Source organism: Phyllostomus hastatus, unplaced genomic scaffold (assembly GCF_019186645.2).
Source record: "Phyllostomus hastatus isolate PE091 unplaced genomic scaffold, TTU_PhHast_1.1 phas_contig_855, whole genome shotgun sequence".
Lineage (NCBI taxonomy): Eukaryota > Metazoa > Chordata > Mammalia > Chiroptera > Phyllostomidae > Phyllostomus > Phyllostomus hastatus.
This window is the reverse complement of record NW_025333976.1, coordinates 43,011-58,474: the sequence shown is the minus strand read 5'-3', so window position 1 is coordinate 58,474 and position 15,464 is coordinate 43,011. Positions and strand designations below refer to the sequence as shown.

At 39.4% G+C, this 15,464-nt stretch overlaps 1 protein-coding gene across 1 annotated transcript in view; it reads right to left on the bottom strand.

The window, feature by feature from the left end:
- The window catches only part of CR1 (complement C3b/C4b receptor 1 (Knops blood group)), a 121,419-nt gene that overhangs the window by 68,390 nt on the left and 37,565 nt on the right, over positions 1-15,464 (bottom strand). The window contains 8 exon segments of the mRNA XM_045850716.1: positions 3,656-3,755; positions 4,287-4,466; positions 6,141-6,359; positions 8,435-8,520; positions 10,549-10,651; positions 10,741-10,917; positions 12,425-12,551; positions 12,553-12,821. Coding sequence (XP_045706672.1) covers positions 3,656-3,755; positions 4,287-4,466; positions 6,141-6,359; positions 8,435-8,520; positions 10,549-10,651; positions 10,741-10,917; positions 12,425-12,551; positions 12,553-12,821 — 1,261 coding nt within the window.

Here is a 15,464-nt window from a genome sequence, read left to right as displayed (position 1 = left end):
ATTGAAAACAACCTGTCAGTTGTAAAAGCATAAAAATTCTACAAGAAAACATAGGCAGTAAAATCTCAGACATCTCACATAGCAATATGTTTGCTGATATGTCTCCTAAGGTAAAGGGCACAAAAGAAAAATAAATAAATGGGAGTATGTCAAACTAAAAAGCTTCTTCACAGCAAAGAAACCATAAAAAAAAAGAAAAAGGGAACCCACGTCATGGGAGAACATATTTACCAATGATATATCCAATAAGGGGTTAATTTCCAAAATATATAAATAATTTATACAATTAACACCAGGAAGGCAAACAATCCAATTTAAAAAGTGGGTGGAATAGCCGCAGCAATTTTGAGAAAGAAGAACACAGTAGAAGGGATCACAAACTATGATCCCTTCTGATATAAAACTATGTTACAAGGCCTCTGTAACCACAACAGTATGGTCCTGGCCTAAGAACAGGCACATACACCAATGGAACAGAATAGAGTGCCCATAAATGAACTCAAGTCTCAATGGTCAATTAATATTTGACAAAGGGGGAAGAAGCACAAAATGGAGGAAAAAGGACCTCCTCAACATATGGGGTTGGGAGAGCTGGACAGCTACATGCAAAAAAAATGAAACTGGATCACCAACTTACACCATACATAAAAGTAAATTCAAGGTGGACAAAAGACGTAAGAATAAGTTGTGACACCATCGAAGTCTTGGAAGAGAAAGATAGGCAGGGAAATCTCAGGCATTCTATTCAGCAATTTTTTCACCTATATGTCCCCTACAGGAAGAGGCATATGGGAAAGAATAAAAAAAAATGGAATCTCATCAAAATAAAGAGCTTCTGCACAGCTAAAGAAAAATAGCATGCAAATGAAAAGAGAACTAACTCAATGGGAAAACATATTTGCAAACGATACCTCACACAAGGGTTTGATCTCCAAAATATATAAAGAACTCACATGACTCCATTTTCAGGAGGAAAAAGAATCCAATTATGAAATGGGCAAAGGACCTGAACAGACACTTCTCCAAAGAAGATGTACAGAGGGCCCAGAGACATATCAAAGGATGCTCAGCATCACTAGCCATCAGAGAAATGCACATTTAAACCACAGTGAGATACCACTTCAAACTGGTCAGAATGGCCATCATGAGCAAATCAACAAACAACAAGTGCTGGTGAAGTTGTGGAGAAAAGGAAACCCTAGTGCACTGTTAGTAGGAATGCAGGCTGGTGCAGCCACTGTGGAAAACAGTATGGAAGTTCCTCAGAAAACTAAAAATGGAACTGCCTTTTGACCCAGCAGTACCAATGTTGGGGTTATACTCTGAGGATCCTGAAACACCAATCCAAAAGAACCTATGCACCCCAGTGTTCCCAGCAGCACAATTTACAATAGCCAAGTACTGGAAGCAACCTAAGTGCCCATCAGTAAATGAGAGGATAAAAAAACTGTGGTATATTTACACACAGGAATACTATGCAGCAGAAAGAAGGGAGCTCCTACCCTTTGGGACAGCACTGATGGAACTGGCAAACATTATGCTAAGTGAAATAAGCCAGTCAGTGTGAAAGAGAAATACCATATGACCTCACCTATAAGTGCAACCTAACCAACAAAACAAAGAAGCAAGCAAAATACAATCAGAGACAATGAAATCAAGAATAAACTGACAGTAACCAGAGAGGACAGGTGAGAGGGATAATAGAGGAAGGGCTATCAAAAGCATGTAAACAGGACACATGGACAAAGCCAAAGGGAGTAGGTTCGAGAATGTGAAGTGTGGAAGGGTGGGGCAGGGTGGCATGGTAGGGTGAAAATGGAGACAACTGTACTGGAACAACAAGGAAAATGTAACAAGTACAAAATATGAGAAAAAAATGGTTGAAGGACCTCAATAGACACTTTTCCAAAGAAGACACACAGATGGCCCTTGAAATTTTCAAGGGTAGAAGTAATCATGCTAAGTAAAATAAACCCATCAAAGAGAGAAAAATACCATGTTTTTTTCATTTACATGTGGAGTCTAATGAACAAAAGAAACTCATGAACAAAATAGATACAGAAGTATGGATACATGGAACAGACTGACAGCTGTCAGAGGGGAGGAGAGGGGGACTGGATAAGAGAACGTGAAGGGAAATGTCAAAGAACATAGTTGCAGAACCTGCAGACACAGCCAACAGTATGGTGATGGCCAGAGGGAAGATGGGCCATGGTCTCAGTGGAAGTGGACAAAAGTGTGGAGCTGGAATATTGTAACAGTGTCAACAGTAAAACTAAAATTAAAAAATATACACAAACCAGACATTTTTCTAAAAGTCTTCCTGATCTCTTGGAAGTAACTCTGTTTTGTAAGAAGAAATACTGATTCTTCAAATTGGTCTGTTTACATTTTTTCTGGGATTTGTCATGAGCTTAATGGTTTCCTATTTCATACCATAGACAGGTTCACCTCACTCAGTAATGCAAGATGAAGAGGGAACAGTCAGAGTATTTGGAGACTGTACTTAAAAGTGCTCAGAGAAAGAGAAATGTATAGATTTACTCTAATTTTACTTTGTCAGATTACATGTACTCTGGTCTTCTAGGCCTTGGGTGGCAAATACATTTGCTGAGGACCATAAATGACTCTCCAGTGCCAACTGTGGCACAAATGTAGCCCAGATTCTCTAATGGGCTCAGCTGCTTGAACTGAGAGTGCAGTCAAGAGTCCACTGTGTGCTGAGCAAGGGTAACCACCAAGGGCAGGACAACCACCCAGTACAGATTTTATGTTGGACATTTTCACATGGGCCCTGTTACAGGGCTGTATAGTGTTCTTCAAAAAGGTATGTTAAAGTCCTAAACCCCAGTCCCCATGAATGTGACCTCATTTGGAAGTAAGGTCTTTGAAGATGTAATCAAGTCTACATGAGGCCATTAGGGTGGCCCTAATGCAATAGGAATGGCATCTTTATATAGATAGAACTTTGGACATAGAGCCATACAGAGAGGAGAAATGCTGTGTACCACGGGAGGCAGCGGGAGACACAGATGCAGAAGGAAGATGGCCATGGGAAGACAGAGGCAGAAGTGGGCGTGATGCAGCCACACACCAAGGAAGGACTGAGGCTACCAGTAGCTGGCAGAGGTAAGGAGAGAACCTCCCTCTGAGGCTTTGAAGGGATCATGCTGTGCCAGCACCTTAATTTTGAACTTCTGGGCTCCAAAACTGCCTGAGAATACATTCCTGTTGTTCTCAGACACCCAGTTTCTGGTACTTTGTTACAGCAGCCCTAGCAAACTAATAGTGCATTTACCTTTAAGATTTGTTTTCTCACACAATGCTCCATGGCCTTCCCTTTGTTCCAGCAATGTGCACTCTCACTTAGCGCTCTTTGTATGGTTTGGCTGTGCTCTCCCCACATTTTCTTCCTTTGCACGTGGTGAGTACCTCGCTTTTGTTGTATGCACTGTCGTGTTTTCCAGAAAGATTACACATGTCCCCCTTTATCTTATCATACCTTTGTTCATTTCAATCAGAAACTGAAACACTTAAGTTCAGGTTTTTAAGCAGCAGATGGTTATAGTCTAGTCCCCTTCCTACTGTGGTGTGACTAAACGGTAGTGTTGCCATTCTGCAAATCTTGAATCAAGAGATATTATGGCCAACTTACCCTGCATTACAAGTATACTTAATTCTGGATCCAAACTGGGTGTCTGTGTCTACGTGTACCATGCCATTCACTGGATCTGGAGGAGTTCTGCATACTTTACCTGTGGCAAGAAACAGAATTTTGGAGCCAGGTAGAGTAATCTGAACTTTTGTAGTACATGAGGTCCCAACCTCACTGTGTAGCTTTCCAACAAGTACATGCAATTCTGAAGGTTCCACATATTTTTGACTTACCCAACTGAGTTGGGCTGCCTACTAGACACCACATTAAGACAGACCTATCTAGACCTGTCTTATCTCTACCTGAAATTTGTCATCAAAATGTAAAGGTTAATTATGGATTTATTGCATAGTAGTTTCTTCCTACCTGGTTATTCAAACAATTTATCTTCCTTATTTTTTCCTGTAAAATATGTTGCTTTTCCTGCAAATATTTCTTGGAAAATTGTCATGAAACAAACGTGTCAACTAATAGTTAGGGATGATCTACAACACTGACTCTTACATCCACCCATGTGGACACTTGTGAGAAGCAAAGTTTCCTTGTCTCTAAACTTGGAAAACTTAGATATCCAAAGATCCTATGGATAATTTGACAGACATGGAAAAGCTCCAATGCAAGGTTTACTCACGTCGACAGACATCCTTGGCACTTGACCACTCCAGGTTGTCTAGACAACTGATAGAGAATGACTTCCTATAGTACCCAGGGAGGCATTCATACTTTAGTGATGTCCCAACAGGAAACTCAGATTCATTGGTTTGGATTTTCAGCTTAGCAAATTGAAAATGACCTGGGGCATTACAGTAACCTAGGAAACAAAATATCAAGAACATCACATTTAACATAAAGCTACCCAGGGACCTTATTTCTCTCTCCCGTTAGATTCAGTGTCAGAGCAAAAGAAACTTTTAGTCCTGGAGAGATAATTTCCACATAGCCTTGGGAGGGGAAGTTCCATTTTTAGCACAGGCCCTTTAGAAAATATACTTTCTGAAAGGGTATTCCACTCTTTTGGTCGCTTTCTTCATATAATTTACTGTAAAAGGCAGCTTCAATTCTTTTCCACATTTTTTTTTCTGGGAAAGAGCTCTCCTGCCCAGGTTCCACCATCCTGTCTGGTTTCTTTGTCCTTTAGTGCATCAAGTCCCCCATGGAGGCCTCTCAAGCATGAATGGAGAACTCAAGGTATTTCTTGACACTAGGAAGCAGCCACCAGTTCTGTAGGTCTGATTCCTAAGCAAGCCATTTTGACACAAGGAGGAACTGATAGCATCTCCTTAAAATAAAACAAACTAACATACTGCACTTACCATTACAAGAAGACATTGTTGGAAGTGTACATCGAATTAAATTCTAGCTTTAGCTCCACGCCCTTATGGCCTATTAGCTCTAGGCTCACTTTGGATTCAAAATGTGAATCCAATAAAGTACATATGCTTGGAAAAATAGAAATCATTTCCACTTGGTTTTGACAATACCTTCTCTTTTAGTTTTTCTTTCAGCTGTCCTCCACCTCTCTTCCAATTATTCATTCACATAGAAATGGTTATACCATAGCCAATTCTGCACCCAGAGTATTCTCATTTGGAAGATCATCAAGCAATTTCTCACCTCTTGAGATTACTCAATAATTTCTCTCTCTATAAATATTGACTTATTTTTAATATTTTCCCTGGGATATTAGTTTATTTATATCACCCTTTGACTTTTATCTTACAGCTGAAATATTCGTTCTCCTACCTTCCAGTTCAAGGAGTCCCCAGTATGATTGAAATTTACCCCTAAGGACAAATCACACATGAAGATGTCTCCAGTCTAGTAATCTAGATGATAGCACAAGGGTTGCCATCTCAGATAGAGGTCTGATGAAAAATAAAATCATAGAACTTAAGGGAAGACTGTCTCTCACTATAGATTCAGTGAGTATGGACTAGGTCTCTACATTGATAAACAGGCTCCTAAGTGCACCTGACATTAAAGCCATGGTGATGGAGGAGGACAGTGCAGGCAAAAATGATTCTGGGAGACTAGACCTTGGTCCTTTTCCTTTTAGGATTGTTCTTTTCTCTCAGAGTTTCTCAGTTGTCAGTAAGTAAGGTGAAGACCAGGGTCCCTTCTACAATTCACTTTCTCCTTTCTGTCTTTTATGTCCTGAAGATGGGTGTCTTAGAGTGGTTGGATGTCTTCAGAAACATTCTCCAGACCTTAGATATACACACTTTCTTTATTTTGCATCTTCTTTTGGGTTCATATTCCTGTTCACTTCCCTTTTTCTGCAGTGAGAAGAATTCAATGACTACAATGGCTGGAGGCAAAGAACCAAAGAAGCATTATTTTAATTTACAACCTAGGCCAAATTGGCTGAAAGCATCTGTGGTGTTTGTCTACAAAGCAATTAAAAGTGAGGCACACTCCCCAAATTTTGGAAGTTCTGCTTTAGGTATTCTGGAACCATTTAGGATGTGGGGTAGTGTGCACTAACCTGGATGTCCACAGCGAGGGGCAGGGCCACTCCAAATCCCATTTCCTTGACTGTCACTTGTGCAGCGTATGGTGCTCTCCCCAGTGAGAATGAAGGTCGTCCCTCTGTCTGTGTGGGGGTCACATGTGTAAGTTACTTCTTTTCCATAAGGAAAGATTTCCAGAGGTTTTCCTGTGTGTCTTCCATTATGGATATCTGGTGGATTTGGACATAAGATTTCTGGAAAGAAGGCAAAGGCTGTGAGTTTCATTGAGGAGTTTTCTCCAGAGTTATTCCACAGTCATAGGGTGTTTGAGTTGTTGCTACCTAAAAAATCATTTGTGACAGTACCTCTTTGGTGTAGGCCTTGGATGAGATGAGCCAAATGAAACAAGATCTCAATGTCATTTTTCATTGAAAAAGTACATAACAAGTGGACTTGTCTTGAGTCTCCCTGATAGTTAAGCCTTCTGGATAATAAAACTTCACACCCTTAAATTAAGTTCTGAAACTTAAAAAAAATAATAACTCTTTGAAATCTAACTCATTCAAGTACTTGATAAATATTATTTGGGCAGGTATTCTGTCCCAGCCATTCATCAGGGCCCTGGCATATGGCACAGGTAAAATCATTGTATTCCAAGGAGCTTCCATTCTCAAGAAATATTTCTACAATGTACCCTCAGGTACTAATCACCCTAAAGATATGAAACTCTTCCTTGATAATGTATTTATACTGGCCATTAATCTTGATGATGACAGGATGCTGGCACAATGAATTGAAGCATCTTTGGTCATTGTGATAATTCTAAACCATTCAGGTTGCTGTGTTTTTCAAATGTTTGGATCTGTTTATGATTTAATTTTCTTCTTTACTTTCAGCAAGGTTTCAAATAGTTACTTCTCTCTATTATCTGCTTGCCTGTTTAAAACACTTCCCTCCTCAGTTCTAAATGTCATTTCTAAGTAGCCTTAAGGTTTGGAGGGAGCTACTTCAACCAGCAAGAGTCATGAAAAGTAAGAAAGATAGTTCAGTCAACAAGTGAGCTCTAATATATGTCACTAGGCCAGCCACTTATTATGTCTCATCAAGAAACATTGGGCTTCATGCATAGTAGACATCTACATGTAAGTTATTCTCAAATATTTTACTATAGAAAGTACATTTGATATCTGAGTATATTTTTAGTGAAGTAAACATGGTAGTAATATTTTATATATACGTATATGTGGGTTTATATATTCCAATTTTTAATACCAAAAGACAAAGCAAAGTCTTATCTTCTATTGGGCAACATATAAATGGGAAGAATAGAAGAGCTTGGTATTGACACTACACATCAGAGAATCACTGTTTGAATCAGCTTATTACTTATGAATCGTTCAACATAATTTATTTAGGGACACACTGAGAGCACAAGCAGTCTTACAGTGTTTATCTCATGAAATGTTGCTCCTGACTTTCCCTGCATTCTTTCATTTCTCTGATCTATCACATCCATAACACTTATTCGTTCTTTGTATTTCCTGATCATCTTCCCATTTGGGTATAAACAATATGGGGAGAGAGAATTAACTCTTTCACTGCTATAACACCAGGGATGAGAAGAACATCAAGTACATAGTATGTGCCCAGTAAATAGTTGTGGGAATGAATGAATTTTTTAATAGAGACAGACTCATAGATAGAGAATGGGTTGACAGTTCTGGGCAGTGGGTGTGGGGTAAAATGATTGGCCTTAAAATGAAAAACTTTATGAAGGATGACAACAGTGTGATGATTGCTGGAGTCCGGGGGGTTGGATGGAGGTAGAAGAGCATTGGGGGGCAGGGTATATGGTAATAAAAATACAATGCAAAAGAATTATTAAGGTACAAAATATAAGTGGTAATATGCATCTAAAGTAAAAAATGTTTTATATTTATATGTTAGAAAACAAATAGAAAAATTTTAGAGTCATTGCATCCTGATGATAGAAAAAAATTAAAAACAAAGAATTAGGAAAGTAAGGAAGAAAAAATTCTTCAAAGATTCACATTATTTAATCTCTCCTGACCTAAAGGGGACCTAGGATATGTCACATGGAACACAGAATTCAAAATGATAGAGAGAGAGAACAAATGCTTCCCCAAACTCATGGTGCACAGCAAAGTGCTTCACAAGAAACTGATCACAGATAAATACGCATAAAGTCAGCAACTATTTCACAATAATGCAGATTAAAAAACAGAAGAACCACCCAGGAGTGGCCATAGGTCAAAATAATAACGAGGTTAGGGAGAAATTTGCCTAAAGTATTTTTCCTTCTACTCACGTTCACACACAGGGACACTGCTATTCCAGAGGCTTTCCATTCCGGCCAAGACACAATGACTACCAGAACTGCCTTTTAGGTGGAATCTGAAGAAGAAAGAGGTGGTGAACAGGTGAGCTGGCTCAGCCAAAACGCCATTCAGTTTGCCAAACATCTTAGCGTCCGAAACCAACAGGCAGCAGAGGTTTGGAGGCCACTCCAATCTGGACAGACACAGCCTCCAGCAGGGGAGAACAGTGAAGCACTGTTAGCTGGTCACATAACACGGAGTCCCAGCCTTGAAGAAGGTGGTCATAGTAGAGCAACCATCTCCTTGATCCTGAACTCAGACTCTGAGAAGTGAATCTCTAGCTGATTGTTCCAAAGCAAACCTGATAAATCTACTCATTGCCCTGATGGAAAACTGAGTCTTCTAACTCAACAGCCATCTAATTCTGCTGGTGAGAGAAAAACTAAAACAGCTCCCAGTTTGGACTGAAAAACAAAACAAAAAAGAGAATAACTGCAAAGAGAAAAAAAAGCCTGTTCTTTTTGTCTCTATATCTGTGATGGCTGCGAGGGAGGCTTACAACAGCACGTTGGGCCCCTGGATAATAGATTTGAAAACTCTAGAGGAAAAGGAAAGGAGATCGGAAATTACTTTGTATGAAACCATCCAAAGTTCTCAATGTTACATGGGACCGTGGTGACTCCTAAATCTTATTGGGTACTGGCATTGGGTGCCTGCTAGGATTCCTTGGAACTGCCTGAGCCAGGTCTTTCATTGCTCATGCTTGATCCTTCTCATGCCCAGATGTGCACACAGTGAAGAGCACCAGATTCACACAAACAAGTTAATGACCTTACCTAAAACCATCACATCAGCCACCATGATCACAATTCAGAGCACCTAACCCATTACTGACCAGTAGACATATGATTAGATTAAAATGCTTAGTGTTATACTTTTGCTCCTATTACAAATTTGACTTTTGATGATTAAAGAAATGACTGATAAGTCTTAAATAATCTTAATTATTTTAAGTAAGCTTTTTCTAACACATCAAACTTTTCTTGGGACTCTCCAAATTATTCTTAGCCTTCTCTCCTTGGAAAATGTCTTTTGTTCCCCAGTGTATAATATAAGTATCCATAATCACTCATTGTATTATATTTATACATGCCATTTAATAAATGTCCCAATTTTCCCTTCATATCTCATATTATTAGTTCTGCCTGTTTCTTACTCTTGCTTTTCTTTTAGTTTGTTTGGTTTTTGTTTAAATTATTTTATTGTTGTTCAGTTACAGTTGTCTGCATTTTCCCCCCACCACTCCCCTCCATCCCAGCCAAATCCCCCTCCCCTTCCTCCCTGGCTTCCACCCTCCCCCTTGGTTTTGTCCATGCATCTTCTATGGTAGTTCCTGAAAACCCTTCCCTCCATTAATCCTCCCACCTGCTTGTCATTACTGTCAGATTTTTTCTTACTTTCAGTGTCTCTGGTAATACTTTGCTTGCTGTTTCCCTTTTTGTTGATTATGTTCCAGTTAAAGGTGAGGTCATATGGTATTTTTCCCTAATTGCCTGACTGATTTCATTTAGCACAGTTCTCTCCAATTACATCCATGCTGTCTCAAATATCTGATATCAAACTGTATTACAAGGCCATGGTAATGAAAACACCCTGGTACTGGCATAAGAAGAGACACCTAGACCAATGGAACAGAACAGACAGCCCAGAAATGAACCCAACTCTGTATGGTCAATTGATATTAGACAAAGGGAAAAGAAGCATAAAATGGCATAAAAAGATACTCTTTAACAAAAGGTGTCGGAGATCTGTACAGGTACATGCAAAAAAAATGAGACTCAATCACCAACTTACAGCAAACACAAAATAAATTCAAGGTGAATAAAAGACATAAATATAAGTCGGGACACCATAAGGGTCCTAGAGGAAAACAATGGCAGCAAAATCTTACTCTTACTTTTCTTACACACTTTCAAAATTTAATGCTCCTGCAATGTTTTCTTTGTTTTTTGTTTTTGTTTTTCGCCACACGCAAACCTCCCCTTTTGAATGAACTTTTAAGTCCAATTTCAGTCTCCAGAAGGCCTGGCAAGATCACACTCACCCCTCATCACAAACGAAGGACACTTTTGCTCCAAGCTGGAGATTAAGTGGAAGGAGCACACGGCCATTAGGAAGTTGGTCCAAGAAGTTGGCACATGATTTCACTGGAGAAACAGGAAAACAGAGATAACACAGGCAGGTGGAGAATAAAGCCCCAGGCTAAAACCTTCAAACCAGACAAGAGTGTATGTACCTGCGCATCTGGGTACTGCGGGACTCCAGTCCCCCTGGGGTGTACAGCGCAGAGAGGCAGCCCCTCTGAGGTCATAGCCAGGCTCACAGCTGTAGAACACTTCCTGCCCAGGGGAGAAGCTGTCCCTGTCACTGAGGGTGTGCTTACCATGCAGGATTTCTGGAGGTGGCTGACATACTGAGGAGAGAACAAGTAAAAGTTATTATGAGTTGTGGAGAATTATTTTTTTTGCTAAATCTTCATCCTACAAAGGAGTTAGAGACTCCAGGATAATTAGAGCAGTTTAGGTCTAACCAAGAAAAACAACTGACCCCTCAATGTCTGCATTTTACTCATGTGGAAGTTAAGAATAAGGGAGAGATGTAGCCAAAGTCCACCCATGAGTAAGACCTAGAGAATTAGAACCCACTCTTTTCCTGCATGAGGTTTAGAATATATCCATCAGTCCACCAGGCACAGGAACACTTCTTGTGGTGCTGGCTGTTTAGTACAAAGGTATTAGTATTGGTGGGCTTCCCCATGCACATACTTGCTAAAAGGTCAGCTAATTTACAGCTTCATCTTTCAGATAATGAGAAGATTGCCTGAGTGTAAATCTGTTTAACAGACTTCCCTTCATCTCTGTTATCGTGTTCTTATGATTGAAGTTAGTAAAATTCGTATTTATATCTCTGTCTGTTTGTCCTGCCAGCTGCTCTCTCAGTGATCACTCAAGCTAATACAGGTTAGTGGCAGCACAGTGAACTTCACCTCTATCCCTGTGCATCCACCACAATTATTTACCAAGGCACTCCTAAGCCAGCAATTATGGCATAAGAAGACAAAACAAGCCATCAAGAACAAAAGCCCCTCAATATGCCTGTCCTTGTACAGAGAGGGCACATTGCTTAGAGACTATGTGAGTCAATGTTTCAGCCCCTTTGATGTGTGCTTAGAGCATGAAAACTCATTTTAATGTTAACCTAATTGATATCTAATGAAAGATGAATGAAAAAATCTCTTTGTCTTTTAGAAAGATACTTTCACTTTTAACTTCATATTCCTGATGGTAAAATGTACGATGTAGAACAGAATAGATACACCCTAAGGTCCTTGTGACTATTCTGAGGCTAGGATGTTGGTCTTGATAAACAGTCTTTCTTTCTGTGATGGGTGCTGATAGAAATATGGAAAGAACCACAGCATTCAAGCTCCAAGGTGTGACACACATGCATTCTATTCTTGGGTATGCCACTTACTGGCACCTGATTTGGACGATTTACTTAACCTCTGAGAGACCAAGCTAACGTCCGTGTCATATAGATAAATGATTAACACTAATTGAAAGGAAGATTGTGAAGAGTCAATGAGATAATGAATATGAAGTCCTTATGACACAGTTGACCAGAAAGTTCCCATCATTTTTCCCATGTAACTGAGACCCAGTAGTGTGGCCTCAGAATTATCCAATATGAGAGTCCCAAATATCTCCTTTCTTGATTAATTAAGCTCTTGCTTCTCCAGATAAAGGCACAAGCAGAGAATGCACACACACACGTACCCCTTGTTTATTTCATGCTTCATCCCAAGAAACTTTCCTCACACTCTTCACCACGCATCTTCTCCCCAGAACATACACCAATACCCTGGTCCTCCTACAGCCCGGGTCCTCTGCAGGCCCCTTCAAAGCCTCAGTCAGACTCACCCCGGAAGCAGCTGGGCAACTCTGGCTCCCATCTGTTTTGGGCCTGGCATCGCACACTGGAGGGTCCTTTCATGACAAAGCCAGGCTCACACCTAAACCTCACGATTTCATTTAAGGAGAAGAAGCTTTCTGTTCTCAGACACCCTTATTCCATTTTCAACTTCTGGAGGGGTGCATTTATTAGGTATGAGGCACTGAGGCGGAGGGCCACTCCAGGTGCCAGAATGATTGTCTTCGCTGGTGCAAAAGATTGACTTCTCACCCACAAGGACAAACTTTTCCCTTGTCTTTTGATCAGTGCAGCTATAGGTCACCACTGTTCCATATGGAAAATACTCTCTGTTGGTGCCATAATAATCTCCATGGGCTATGGCTGGGGGTGGCCTGCAATGAATACCTAAAGAGGGGACAGCAAGTTAAACAAAACCTCAATATCTTACAAGCTATATTTATACATTTTGGCAAGCAGGTTTTTAAAAATCCGATTCACTAAATGTGAATACTCACAACACCTCTCTCTGCTCTTGTCTAATCTTTTCTAATGTACAGACATGTCTTTGCACAATGTAGATTCAGTGATCACGATGTGATGGCTCCTGCCCTTCTCCATTAACATTATTTCAATAAATGTGTCATATCTTAAGGGTCTCATTTTAAGTGAGAACTTTCATGTTATTTCAATGTAATTAATTAATTCAGTTCTCTTTCTATAGAAGGCATTTGGCACGATTCTATTGGTTAGTAATATGATGCAGCACACAGTATGGCATCTTTACCAAATAAACAAAAACAAAATCTCTGGCACAACTAATAAAATAGAGATAAAGCACAAATATAAAATATCACACCTGACCCAATAGTCACAGATTCAGAAGAAATGAAAATAACTGAGTATGTGTTCCACTGTATCTTAGTAAGTTGGAAAATGTGAGTATTAAGGATGTAGTGCCAATATTGCCAACGTTTTGCCAAATATTGAGTCAGAAAAATGGAGGATATACAAGTGGGGAAAATGTGTTAAAATGCTACTCGTAAAAACATTTTGAAAAACACACCTCATTTTATGGACAAATTAAGTCTAATATCTAAGTATGAGATTACTCCGAGGCATTTTAAAGCTTTCCAAAGCATACAACATATTTTCCGTCATTTTTGGCAGGTATACATTAATGTAGAAAGATATTTCTTTATTTATTTTTACTTTAAAAATATTTAAGAAGATACAGATTTCTTGTAGAAAATTTATAAAATATAAATGAAAATTATCTTTAAGTCCATTGCCTAGAAGCACCACTGGTAATTCTTTAATCTGTAATCTTAAATAAGAGCAGACAAACACACCATGTTTTCCAAAATACCTTTGTTGTCTTAATAATATTTCAGTGTAACAATGTATTCTACAGTTTAATTTTTTTTTAGCTTGGGATAGATTTTTCTGTATTTCTTTATTTTAGTCATTGTTCAAGTACAGTTTTCTGCTTTTATTTGCATTCCAGCCTACCCACCCATCCCTCCCCAACTGCCTCCCATTTCAACACCCCCCCCAGGTTTTTGTCCATGTGTCCTTTATATTTGTTCCTGTAAACCCTTCCCATTCTCCCCTGAAATTCCCTCTTCACTCCCCTCTGGTCACTGTCACCCTGACCTCTATTTCACTGTCTTTGACTATATTTTGCTTGTTTCTTTGTTTTGTTGTTTAGGTTCCTGGTAAAGATGAGATCATATGGTATTTGTGTTTCACTGCCTGGCTTATTTCGCTTAGCATAATGCTTTCCAGCTCCATCCATACTGTTGCAAAGGGTAGGAGCTCCTTCTTTCTTTCTGCTGCATAGAATTCCATTGTGTAAATGCACCATAGTTTTTTGATCCATTCATTTACTAATGGGCACATAGGTTGTTTCCAGCACTTAGCTGTTGTAAATTGTGCTGCTATGAACATTGGGGTGCAAAGGTTCTTATGGATGGTGTTTCAGGATTCTTAGGATACAGTCCCAGCACTGGAATTGCTGGGCCAAGAGGCATATCTATTTTTAGTTTTCTAAGGGAGTTTCATACTGCTTTCCATAGTGGTTGTACCAGTCTGCAGTCCCACCACCAGTGCACTAGGGTCCCCTTTTCTCCACAACCTGTCCAACACTTTTTGTTTGTTGTTTTGTTTATGAGGGCCATTCTTACCAGTGTGAATTGGTATCTCATTATGGTTTTAATTTGCATCTTTCTGATAGCTAGCAATACTGAGCATCTTTTCTTGTGTCTCTTGATCCTCTGTATGTCCTCCTTGAAGAAGTGTCTGTTCAAGTCCTTTGTCCAGTTTTAATTGGGTTGCTTGTCTTCTTAGAGTGGAGTCATGTAAATTCTTTCTTTATTTTGGAGATTAAACCCTTGTCTGAGGTATCATTGGCAAATATATTTTCCCATACATGTGGTTTCCTTTTTATTTTAATACTGTTTTCTTTAGCCACAGAGAAGCTTTTATTTTGATGAGATCCCATTTGTTTATTCTTCCCTGTATGTCCCTTGCTCTAAGGGACATGTCAGTAAAAATGTTTCTGCATAAAATATCTGAGATTTTCCTACCTACATTCTCCTCTATGATTTTAATGGTGTCAGGGTTTATATTTAAGTCTTTTATCCACCTTCAATTTATTTTTGTGTATGGTGTAAGTTGGTGCTTGAGTTTCACTTTTTTGCATGTAGCTGTCCAGTTCTCCCAACACCATTTGTTGAAGAGGCTCTTTTTTACTCCATTTTATGTTCCTGCCCCCTTTCTCAAATATTAATTGACCATAGAGTCTTGGGTTTATTTCTGGGCTCTCTGTTCTGTTCCATTGGTCCATGTGCCTGGTTTTATGCCAGTACCAGGCTGTTTTGATTCCAGTGGCCTTGTAATACAGTTTATATCAGGTATTGTGATCCCTTCTACTTTACTCTTCTTTCTTAAAATTGCAGCAGCTATTTCGGGTCATTTATGGTTCCATATAAATTTTTGCAGTGTTTGTTCTATGTCTGTGAAATATGCCATTGGTACTTTCATAGGTAT